Genomic DNA, 12,500 nt, shown 5'->3' on the forward strand with positions numbered 1-12,500 from the left:
CAGATTCAAACCAGGTTAAAAATAAGGTTGGTTTGGTAAGGGCATCCTCTTCGTAAAAATCCTGTGAAACTCACATATGACATAACACAAATTAATTAATTATTGGCTCATCCTCAGCGTGAAAAACCTGTGAAACTCACATATGACGTAACGCAAAGGAAATAAAAGAGCAAAAAACGATGAAACAATATAAACCCGACCCCACCCAACCCAATTAAGATGCCAGGATCCTGGCTAACTGGGCTCAGATTTTTCCATGTAATCGCAAACTTGATTTTTGGTGTATTTCTCAGACGCACCTGGTTCTCGGCTAAACAAGCCATCCCGGCTCATGTAATTTGCCACTTAGGCAGAACAATTTATTAACCGTTCTGTAAACATCATGTCCTGTCAATCATTCCCAAATTTAATATTAAAACTAGTACTGCAAGTGATTGTGAATGCCACAGACCTTCACTCCGTTACAAAATATATAAAGTAAAGCTACCAAAACTCACCTGTTTCTGGGAAAACTAAGAGGATTCCAGTCAGAATACAGAAAAGAGCTGAATACATGATTGCCAATCACAAAAGTCCGATGCCACAAAGTAATACTCAATGTTGAAGTGAAATGTTCACTTCAAAGTTGGGTGGAATTTGCACGAAACAGGGAAGTATGAAATTGACATCCCATGATGCAACTTCCAAAAAATGTACAGCCGGTCAGTGGAATGTAACGTGCGATCAGGCCCATTTTTAGCTTCGCCCATATGTTTTCTTATGTCGTCGCTCGCTAAAATTGGGCCTGACCAAAAGTCTCTCAAGAATTCCGGACCAAACTCGTGATGTGATTGGCTGTTTAAACGCCGGAAGTGAAAATGCCATCGTGATTGCGCCGAGCTCTTGCGAGGTCCTCGAGACTAATCCGCCATAAGTGTACGAAAAAATTTGCTGCCTTTTGTTCTTACAGTGACGTAAACGGTGCAACTCGATTTTATTTGTATAAATGGAGATATGCCATCAGAGACATCTCGTAACTTGTCCAGAATCGGGTTTGAATCTCTGGAACAAATGAAATTAGCGATTCCGAGGTCTGTGGTCATGTGGTTGAAAGTACTTTGGCACAAACTTCCCCTATGTTTTGAAAGCTAAATAGCTGGTTCTTTCAAATGGCAGTGAAAGCGAAAGCCGATGCATATTGATTTCCTGGATGAGACAAAGGACATATATATCAACAGGAGGAGATGCTGATAAAATCGCAAGTTACACGAATGCATGTTTTGAAATATCTGTGTATCAAACGGCTTTATTTATTTACTGTACATGACACGGTTTGTTTGCACAATTTGGAGTCAAGATTGCTTCATAATATTTTCAGTTGATTTAACTTAACACTGGCACTCCAGAAACTAAAATGGCTTGTTTCCAGAGAGACCAATAGCACAAAAATAAAAGAAACTTTGTGAGTCCATCTTACTGTTCGTACTCCATCAAAAAATTTAAAACAGCCAAACTTATCATGATTTTACTCCGCGCAATTTTAGAAATACTGAAGATATTACCCAAAAAAATCACCAAAGAAACCTTCATGGGCAAACACGTTAAACGAATAATGTATTTCTCTTTTTTTTTCTTTAAATATCTATTGCCAAACCATCCAACGACAAAATGCTAGGTTATCTCAATCACAAATTTAAAAGATGTCAAGCTTAAAAGATGCATATTCAGTGAAGTTCGGAGGAAGAATGACACCGGCCTTTGCCCCAATATAGTCGTCGAAAACATTCCCCATGCGTTAAATGTGTTTTTCTCAAATTAAAGCCAACGGTAACTTTTGAATTCGTTTACAATATTCCTCCCACGGTAATTAATTCTGGTCAAAACAAAATAGCGTGAATCTGCCGTCCACGCGTGTATTGGTGTAAGGGAAGTAAATTTGATTGGCCGATGAAGGACATGTCAATCAATCAAAAAAAGTGGGCGGAAGGAATTTCGAAGAGGAATTTGCTCAGGCTCTATTTTTCGTTTCGCCAACTCCACATTACGTACCACGCGAAACTAAAATAGAGCCTGATCGCAGGCTAGTGGAATGGGACCAAAAAAGAGGTTGTTTATTAATTTTTCCTTCAAATTCCGTCTCAATCTCGACCCCAGAGCTCTTTTGCGCATGACTGCCGGCGATGAAGCAGCGTAAGCACTGGGTTCGAGAATGCTTCCGTCTTTATTAAAATTCAATAATTGTGCAGGGAACAGTTTGGCTTCTTGCCCAGACGTTCCTTGCCGAGGCATTTTCAGAGTTTGTAGGTCGCGTTTTGTACTGTTTAGTACTTACGGCTCTGACCGGCGCTTTGCCTACTATTGCTGTCGCGCATACTTTTTGCGCATCTCGAGATACTCGGGTTTCCTATCAGTGATGCTTACTAATGCAGAAATATTTTCGCGCAGTTTAAAAATATCCGGAGAAAGTTGATCTTACTAAGTACTCTTTGTATTCAAAAAGGAAATTGGGGATTACCACGCATTTTTGAGAGATAATTAAGCTTCAATTTGATAAAGAACGTCATACGTACATTGCTTTGTATGATAAAGAACTTCGCTTTCATATCACTGATGAAGCCTTAAGAATTTGCCGAAACGTCTGTTGAAAAATATCAAGAGTCAGAGGCAAACCTTTTTCCGCATAGAGCTTGCAACATTGTTGGGCACAACTTGCTGCATACGTTTGGCCACCCTGTTGCAATATGTTGGATCAAATTTGAAAACGGTCAATTTTTTTGCGCGATTTTTGGATCAGTGTTGCATGATGTTGAGCTCGTTTGGCCACGTTCACGCAACATTGTTGCACTAGGGTGTGCGCGCCAGGTCCACTTGTTGCGAGCCAGGGGCCTGGGCGCATAAACATTCACAGGTTGCGTTAAAAAAAGTTGAAAATGTTGCGTGCGTTTGGCCAGCCCGTTCATCACATGTCGCAACATCATGCAACAATGTTGTAAGATGGTGCGTCGAAATGTTGCGAGACGGTTTGGTTAGGCCTTAATTTGAGTTTTACGCTTCGGGCATTCTACTTCCTTATACAGTTAACCTACCCGTTCCTCCCAGCCTCACTTTTACGATAAGGTTATTACTTCCTTATGTATGGTTATAAATATTCAGCTTGTCCTCGAGGCTTCAGAAATAATTATACAAAAAGCTGTTTTGTCCGTTATGATCAAGCCTCCTGATGACGAGCTAAATGTTATTCTATTTCACATGTAACTGGCATATTCAATACTGGACTGAACATTAGCACCTCCAAACTGTGTAACTTTGACAGGTTAAGGCAACGTAAGGGCCTCTAATACATGGTAAACCGACGATCCTTGCTGTTCTTTTGCTATTTTCTTGCTTGCAATATGAAGTTATCAGGTAAGAATTAGATCAGTGTAAGATAATAAGAATTTTTTTCAGGGAAGAGAATCAATTAACAATGATTCACGAAATTAAAGTGGAGATGAATCAGGGGAGGAATGAATAGTATCCCATAATGTATCATCCATAATGCATAGCGATTCCTTTCATATTATCAAATCATGGCGAAATCAGTATCTTCCAGCCACAACGCAGACGTGAGCAGTGCTGGAGACTACCATGTTGTGTTTACAAACAGACCTTGGCGTCAAGGCTTCGGCTCTTAAGCATATATGTTATACCTTCATTGCGTGTTGGAAGAAAAAATTGGTGTCAATTTAAATGATTTTACGTGTGCTACATTGAAATGTATACAATTAAACGTGTGCTACGTATACATCGGGGAGGCCCGGTGGCCTCGTGGTTAGAGCGCTCGACTCCAGATCGCGTGGTCCGTGTTTGGGTCTTGGCCGAGGACATAGCAAATGGTCAGAAGTGGCTGACAAATCGAGTCTTCCAAAAAGTGCCTATTTTCCTTCCCAACATAAATGTGCTACCTCGCATTCTTTGCACATAACCTGTTACTTCCGCAGAGTGCGAAAGATCTTTAAAGAAGTATAATGACTACAGATAGACAGTCAGGTCTGGCGATGATGAACATCCGCTATGGCAGAGCGATTGACATTGATGTGATCATCAATATCTTTGGCACTCGTCATCCACGCCGCCTTTTCCTAAAAGGTGTTTTGACAGACGAACAGTGAGAACAGAATGGAGCAATTTATGTTTCGTGGAACTTGACTACTGGCTAGAAGCTTTTTGTAGGCTTGTCCTGCCCACTATACACTCACTGCTCATCCGAAAAATGTAACATTAATTAAAACACAGCATGGAGGTCGACATGACAAATTTAGCTTTTTCTCAAACCGGAAGTCAGTTCGTTTACGCATGCGCAGTTGATCTGAGAACGAGCGTACGGAAGGGCGAGGAAACACCTTCAATGGAAACAAGAGTTCGTGTGGTGTCTTTTGCTTGTGAGCTCATGATATGATGACGTCACTTAGCGGAAGTAACATTTCACTCCTTTAGCAACGCGTGAAAAATCTGTCTGTGGGCCTTAATTTCAGGAAATCCTTTGACGTGGTACCGCACTCCTAGTTAATAAGGTGCGTGGAGCCCTCCATGCTGCTTGTCCTCGAGGCTTCAGAAATAATTATACAAAAAGCTGTTTTGTCCGTTATGATCAAGCCTCCTGATGACGAGCTAAATGTTATTCTATTTCACATGTAACTGGCATATTCAATACTGGACTGAACATTAGCACCTCCAAACTGTGTAACTTTGACAGGTTAAGGCAACGTAAGGGCCTCTAATACATGGTAAACCGACGATCCTTGCTGTTCTTTTGCTATTTTCTTCCTCGAGGACAAGCAGCATGGAGGGCTGGAGAACAGAGCTAACACCCTGAGGTCAAACTGGGTGAAGTAGACATTAAACGTGGAATTTTTCAGAGAGATGAGTTTGTCACCTCTCCTTTTTGCACTGTCATTAATGAGGTCATTAATACCACTTACACTCCGACGTTCTAGGGAAGGTGAAAGGTGGTTGCGACTTTGGAAATGGTAAAGGGATTATTAATCACTTGTTTTTCATGGATGACCTCAAGCTGTACTGAAAATGGGAACAAGGTAGAGATGAGAAAGAAGTTTAGAATTTTCAAATGCGCTGTAATGATCATTAAAAGAGGAAAGCCTCACCGCTGCGATGGCATCCGCTTACCGGATGATAAACAATTGAGAAAATTATTGGGAGAAGAAGAAGAAGGATGTAAGTCCCTTGGGGTCCTTGAGGCGGACGATATTAAACACAAGGTCGACATAAAAGGCTCAGTTCGTAATTAAGGAGTACGGCTTTCGACGTGCGAGAATGATCCTTGACTCAACTTGATGGCGGTATACTATTAAGGCAATCAATTCAAGAGCTTCTACTGTTTTAAGATCATAGATTGAAGAAGGAAAAATAAACCTGCTGCACGAGCGGCACGCATTTCAGTGCGTTCTTTTGCCGTAGTCCACTAAACGTGAAATCAGCAACTTCCAGGTTTTGACGACAGCGTCAGCATTCAATAGAAAATCGTTCACTTTTTGTGTTCACTTTAGAACCGTTCCTAAAATGCAGTTTTATAATAGTTGGCCCCTATTGTTGAACAAAATGGAATAATTGCGAAATACTTACGATAGTGCTAAGTTAAGGCCGAGCGCCTAGCTGGCTGCACAGCTCCTTGGTCCGACTTCGTTGAGCACCGTCCTTAGCAATTCAGTCTCCGACTACGAGTAAGGGCGATTAGCAGTTCAGATATTATTATTATCGGATTAGGTAGCTTAAGCAACGACAACGGCGACGGCAACGAGAACCTCGTCTCAAAATATAAATTCGCGTTATTGCATTTACTTAGTGACTAATTAATTTAATATGAGAAGGGTGTGGTAGTTCCTCAAAAATGACACTCGTCTGAGCGGCACTTAAAAAAAAATTATCCTTAAGTGCTGACGTTCTTGATAGCACCTCAAAGTTGGCTATTTTACGTTGTTATACCTCCCAACTCAAATACGTTTTCTGATTGGAGGAGAACGTGTCACGTGCCATTGGTCATAACTTCATGACGCCCTAGGGCGAACAAAACTTCATGACGCCCTAGGGCAGCAACAACTTGAACTTTCGACTCACACGTGATCAGCTCGTGCACCTTTGAAACGGCGGCAAATCCGTACGCAAGCCGACGTCAAGCAAATAATTTTTATCTGTGTATTGTTCTATTTTGAGTTGGGAGGTATAACAAAACACTTAATGACTGGCCCCTCGGGAAACAGTGAGTTTTGTTTCCCCTCGACCTCACTGTTTCCCTCGGCTTCGCCTCGGGCAACATTGAGGGTCTCGGGGAAACAAAACTCACTGTTTTCCTAGGGGCCAGTCATTAAGTGCTTATTGTCTTGTTTTCCTGACGACGGCAAAGAAATGGACAAAAGTCAAAAAACGCACGTGCAGGGCGTGCAAAGGTGTTGTTTTTGACAGCTAAATATACAAATCTGTGACGTTCTTGTTGCCGTCGCCGTTGTTGTCGCTGATGTTGCGTTGTCCTTGCTAAAACTCCCAAATAGGGACCTCAAGCAAGGACGACGACGACGACGGTTACGAAAAATTCTTCGAAAAAACATAACTTCGTGATCTAATAACAACTCTGGGATAATTCCACGTCATTTCCCATAGAAAATGTGTACAAACTTCCACGAATGAAATTGGTAAGAATGGTGTAGAGTTTTGGGAGATAAAAATCAAACATTTATCATGGGGTGTTCGCGTCCTCCACAAAACCTCAGATTTTGTCATTTCACTTCGTTGGACAAAAATAATACCATTTAAAACGCATGTGCGGAGTGTACATCGTTTTTGTTCATTAATTAAACCCATTATTTTCTGCCGTTCTCGCTTTCCTTGACATCATCGTTGCTTTAAGCTTTCAAATGACGTACGTGTAAAATGACCATATTTCAGATTTCGTGTAGGACGCGAGCACCTGATGAAAAAATTCATTCAAATGTTATCCCCAAACATCCACGCCCTTTGTCGTAGCAATTGTATTCTTGGAATATTGGTACACACTTTCTGTGCCGAATAACTTGGAGTGATCACCAAATTATTTACAGCATCATAAAATGATATATTTAGAGAACGCTCATGTAGCCGCCATCGTCGTTAGAGATTTACGACGGCGATGTGGACGGCAGCGCCAATGCACAATAGTATTTGATGAACAAAATAAGGTCTCTGACGGTGCGTTTTGAAATTTTGTTCCTTTCCTTTCTCGTTCTCTGCTCATCTTGGACATGTTACGACTAAACAGCAGAAAAACACAAAAGCAAAACAGCGAATTTTCTTTTCTTTTTTTTTTCCCTTTCGGCGCCTTTAGTCACCCAATGTCGTGTTTAGCAAACTGGCTTTGCTTTCAGTTTGCCATTTTTCATGCTTATAGAAATTTTATTAACATCTTTCCCTTTGTTAAGAGGTCAAGGACTTGATCGGTATGTAGTTGTTGTTGATTACTTAAGCATCCTTTTTTTTTTCTTCACTTCTTTATTTTTTCTCCCGAACATCTGTCCTCCCTCCCTCCCTTTTTCCAAAGAGAAATTATTCCACTCGTCCCGGAGGAGGAGGGGGAAGCTCGTTCCAGGGGGAAGGGGTGGGAAAAGGCCACTTTTTTTCTGGAGAGTGTGGAGCCTTCTCTAAAAGAGCTAGAATGTTGCTAAGCCCACCACATTTTCTACTACCGGCAATTAATATATTTTTTAAGAAGAAACTTGCGTAAAATTGGTAATTGCTTTTTATCGTGAAATGGGAGGCACAGAATTTGATTAATACATAAAGCTACCAAGTCGAGGCTCATTTGACGTAAAATATTACAAAGAATGATTTTAAAATAATTGTTCTACTTTTTCCTTTCAGACCACGTGCACTTGGAAAAGCTAAAGACGTGCCAATGTTTCAAATGCGAATGTGACCTCCTTTTTTTTTTTTTTTTCATTTTCAGGATTTCTTCGGAAGGTCTAAAACACGGATCATTTTTAACGGGTCACTCGTTGCAGGTCATCGTTGTACCTTTTCGAAGATAACCCAAAACCCTCAATTAGCCTAACCCTAGGCCTAAAACCAATTTTAGGCATAGACTTAGCCAAATGAAGCGTTTTTTACAATAAAATATGCTTTTTTGTACAGTTTAATAATTTATTGTGTAAAACACAACGATTTTATTTTGCTGTGCGTCTGTTCAGTAATTAGGGAGCTTAAGCAAGGACGACGGCGACGGCAACGAGAACGTCGTCTAAAAATACTATTTCCCGTTATTGTAATAATTTCGTTATAACCTTTAGTCGTTCGGAATGGAAATTTTGTATCAACATTGCGGGAATAAAATTGGCATGAACGGTGTGGTTGTTTGGGGATAAAATCAAAAGTGTTTCGTCATGTTCTCATGCTCCTCTACACAACCTGAAATGTGCTCAATTCCCGTTGTTAGGGAGCTTACGAAACGAGGACGGCGACGGCAACGAGGACTTCATTTTAAATACGAGTTCGCGTTAAAAATGTGTAGAACTGTCGAGGAATTAAACTGGTATGAGTGAGTTGGAAGCGTAGAGAGAGAACTGAGAATTCATCGTCATGTGCTAACGTCCTCCCCAGAACCTTGAATTTGGTCATTTAGGAGATGACGGCAAAGAAATGTACTAAAATGTAAAACACACGTGCAAAGCGTCCAGAGCCATTGTTTTTGCTTACTAAACCTATTGTTTTGTAGCGTCGTCGTTGCCGTCGGCGTCGTCGTTTCGTAAGCTCCTGTTGTCAGGACGAGGACGGTAAAGAAATGCACCAAAATAAAAAACGCACGTGCAGGGTGTGCAGAACTTTTATTTTTTTCTCGTTAGAGCTATTGTTTTGTGGCGTTCTCGTAGCCGTCGTCGTCTCCTTGCGTAAGCTCCGTATTGATCACCAAAGACGTTTTTCCCTCTTACCACATTAATTGACGTCATCTGTGATTTATTACTGAAAAAATACACAGCAACATGGAATCTATTTGTTAACAAGAACACAATTCTAAACAACTTAAAAATACCCGAGTTTATTTACGTTTACACGTCTTATAAAAAAGTAAAACCTTTCTTCTACAATTGTACTGCCTAAGACTTCTTGTAATTGTTAAAAGAGCGAGTTTCCGTTTCGGATAAGCCTTAGCTAAGGTAAATCAGTTAATGGGTGTGTCAAAAGAGCTATTGCTCCAAGAAGGAATCTTGTATGTTTACAAATTAAGTGTTGTCTAATGCCCCATTCACACCAAACCTTAAACATGTTTTAAACATGTTTAGTTAAACACGGTTTCAAAGTGTTTTCTTTTTAAATCATATTTACTGACTTTTGTCGACTACGAATTTATCACAGATAAAAGCATGTGTTGAAACAAACCTGAATGTCATGTGAAAGCCAGTCCTACATTTTTCTGTGACTTATTTTTATTTTGTTAAACCCAGTTTAATTAGGCATGTCTTGTTGGTGTCAATGGGGTATAAAATGTTCTTTATGGTATTCCTTGGTGATATGTCCATTTGGCGTTTAAGGGACCTTAACGCCCTGTAATCAAGAAAAAGCTTCGTACATACGACCAAATGTTTCATATCACTTCGATTACCTCCTAAAATTCTCCAACGTTTTTTTTTCCTTTAGTTCTTAAGTGCAGCTGGCCAAAATGTTCTTAATGGTCAAAATAAATCCATTCGTCGTAGCTAAAAATTACAATTTCCAAATTTCTCCTCGAAATTTCACATTTTATGCGTCTTAGAAATTGCGCCAAGTTAACAAAACATTAGAAGCCATTTTGCCCACAACTGCACTACTTCGAAGCAAGGGTCCTATCCATGATCCCTAGTTCCTGTTTTCACATAATAGATGTATTGCAACTATCCGAGGAGCACGAAAAACCTGCCTCTTAAAGAGACTAATCAATTTAAGTAAATCAATTAAAATGACATTTAGATGTTGATTCACTTTGGATTATTTGAAAGGGGGAGATTTCTCATCAAAGTCAAGTGTGAGGTCGAAATGATTAAAGTTCCTTTTGGAAAACAGAAGAGTTAAGGTTGCATTTTATTTTATGCGTTCAAGTCCTCCAAATTTGCGTACAGTTCATTGTTGTAAATATGCATGTTGAGCAGCCTCTGCAAAAGGAATAAAAAAGCACATATTGAAAGATGCTTTTCTTTTTCCATTTAGTTTACAAAATTACATCACAAAAGATCTCCTCCTCCCCCCCCCCCCCCTCCCTCTTTGTTGAAAACAAGAAGTTATACGTCCCATACATCTCTCACACCTTGCTGCCACCTGTTCGAACCACTTATATGACGTCAAGGTGACCATACTGCTATTCCGTTAGACAGAGAAACGGCAGCCATTTTGTGGTCCGAAGTGACCATAAAAAACACCATCTTTTTGGATTAGGTTTACCCTTTTTGTTTAATTAAGCAAAGCAGCATGGCTGTCGGTCCAGTGAGTGAAAATGCTTCGTTATGACTCGTCCGGTTTGTTTTCACAATTTTGTGATGCATCGACCAAAGTGCTTTTGTCACTTACGTATTTAACTCACTTGAAATTACGCAGCAAAAACGAGCACTGAATTAAAGTATCATCCACGCTCTACGCTCCTGTAAGGTCTACACGTTCAAATTGAAGGACCACTCAGTAGTGCCTTCAGTTGATACTGGGCCATGCGTCTGAGGCTATTACGTAAAAAAGTCACAGCTTGGCGATATTTTCTTTGTCTCATAATTCTTAAGGAGAAGTTTAATACGAATAAAAAAATATTGATAAATGCCCATAAAGCTGCTGAATCAACGCACAGGACATATAGAAGTTGGCTATTGGCTTGCATGAAAATTTTATAAAGAATCTGACCTTGTGCTGGGTTTCCATTTCTTTTAGCTGTTGTGTTAAATCAGCAAATGACGGTCTTGCTTCAGGTTCATTTTGCCAGCAATTCATCATGATTTGATACCTTGGGAATAATTTCATTACACTGTTTCCTTACTGTGTCCTAAGCACAAGTCGTATTGAATCAAATTTTATTTATTAAGCTAACTGAAGGCCTTGAATGCAAATGTCAAGGGCATCCAACTTTGAGATTGGAATACGCAATTTTACAATATTATTTTCGGTCATCATTGTCGTTTGAGGCAAAATAATGACCTTCACTTTACCTGATGTTGGTGTCGCAAAGTGACCCTATTATCATAACATCAACTTTTTTTACTTTGCATACATGTCATAATGTGACACTTGGTGTCTACTTAAGCCTATTAAGAACTTCATGTATTACTTTATGGTTACGGTTCTGGTTAAGGTCTTGCAGATAATTCAAATGAAAGAAGTGTGCTATGCGCCAAAAGGTATTTCGCAGTTGGCGAACGATTATTTTTCTACATTGAACTCTCTTTGGGACGTTGTCGTTGAACTAAATGACGTAAAAGTAAAGGATAAACAAAGCAGAGTGTAAAACAAACAAAACAGCATTTTTCTTACAAGTCATTGTCCACGTGTTGTGGTTTCGGCATTCTGTAACCTTGCTGAAGCAAACTTGCAATTTTCTTGCCATCCATCTGTGGATATGGAGAACCACCTGGAAGGAAAAAAAAAGAGGAGGAAATGTTTACCCGCACCCACCATCCCTGTTAACTTCCCATCCACTGCTAGCCATGACGACAAAACGCATTTATGACTTAGATTAGGATACCATTGAATCCTAATTCCCTACTCTGAGTCTGTGTATGGGAATTATTCTAGTTAATTATTATTATTTTTTAATCAGCTGGCGGCTTAAGGCTAATCCTGCTTTCTCTAAGTTGATTCTCAAAGCGAATCTACCGAGGAAATCTGAATACCGATCCTCAAGACGGCAGTTGACACTGAATTTTGACATCCAACACGAAGTGTCCCTGCCTTTGCTACCTATTTCTAATAATGAAGTAAGGGTAAAGGTTAGAGTTATTTGAGTTCAGGGTAAATGCAACAGTTTATCGTTACCTGAGGAGCAGTATTTGAGGGACACTTCGAGGCGTTAATTGTCTAGTATTCCGAGACACAAGTGATGTTGAAGTCATAGAAAAGAGCAAGGGGACACTTCGTGACGCTTATTGAAATCCGCGTGCCTCTAATTAGGTGCAGTTCTGGACATATCAAGTGGGCCATTTGCAAGATCCAAAATCAGAATTTTACAGTACTTAAAGAGATGATCTCGAAGACAGTAAATAACCAAACTTTTGCGTCCACAGATTCTTACCTACGGTAAAGATCTCGTAAAGAACAACTCCATAACTCCATCTGTTAAAAAAATGAAATCACCACAGACTTATCATTTTGTACATTCAAATTTAAGGTCATGCATGGTCGAATGGCAGGTGAACTCGATTTTCGACGAAATATCGCTTCTCAACCTTCAAGTTGAAGCGAAAACGGGTAAGTCTACTTACACGTCACTCTTTGTGGTGTATTTTCCATACAGCAGCGATTCATATGCTGTCCACTTAACTGGCAACCGA

The 12,500-nt window shown here is 40.0% G+C and overlaps 2 protein-coding genes across 2 annotated transcripts in view; one reads left to right on the top strand and one right to left on the bottom strand.

Annotated features, from left to right (window-relative positions):
• LOC138029742 (fibroblast growth factor receptor 2-like) overlaps positions 1–12,500 on the top strand; it is a 466,762-nt gene that overhangs the window by 206,365 nt on the left and 247,897 nt on the right. The gene's annotated exons all lie outside the window — the stretch shown is intronic.
• LOC138029723 (fibroblast growth factor receptor 4-like) overlaps positions 9,018–12,500 on the bottom strand; it is an 80,091-nt gene continuing 76,608 nt past the window's right edge. The window contains exons 21-25 of the mRNA XM_068877481.1: positions 12,432–12,500; positions 12,242–12,282; positions 11,485–11,581; positions 10,861–10,960; positions 9,018–10,127 (exon numbers count right to left, since the gene is read on the bottom strand). The exon at positions 12,432–12,500 is cut by the window's right edge and continues 2 nt beyond it. Coding sequence (XP_068733582.1) covers positions 10,062–10,127; positions 10,861–10,960; positions 11,485–11,581; positions 12,242–12,282; positions 12,432–12,500 — 373 coding nt within the window. The 3' untranslated portion in view covers positions 9,018–10,061. The remainder of the gene's footprint in view (positions 10,128–10,860; positions 10,961–11,484; positions 11,582–12,241; positions 12,283–12,431) is intronic.

The sequence above is a fragment of the Montipora capricornis genome, chromosome 13 (assembly GCF_036669925.1).
Source record: "Montipora capricornis isolate CH-2021 chromosome 13, ASM3666992v2, whole genome shotgun sequence".
NCBI classification, from domain to species: Eukaryota; Metazoa; Cnidaria; class Anthozoa; order Scleractinia; family Acroporidae; genus Montipora; species Montipora capricornis.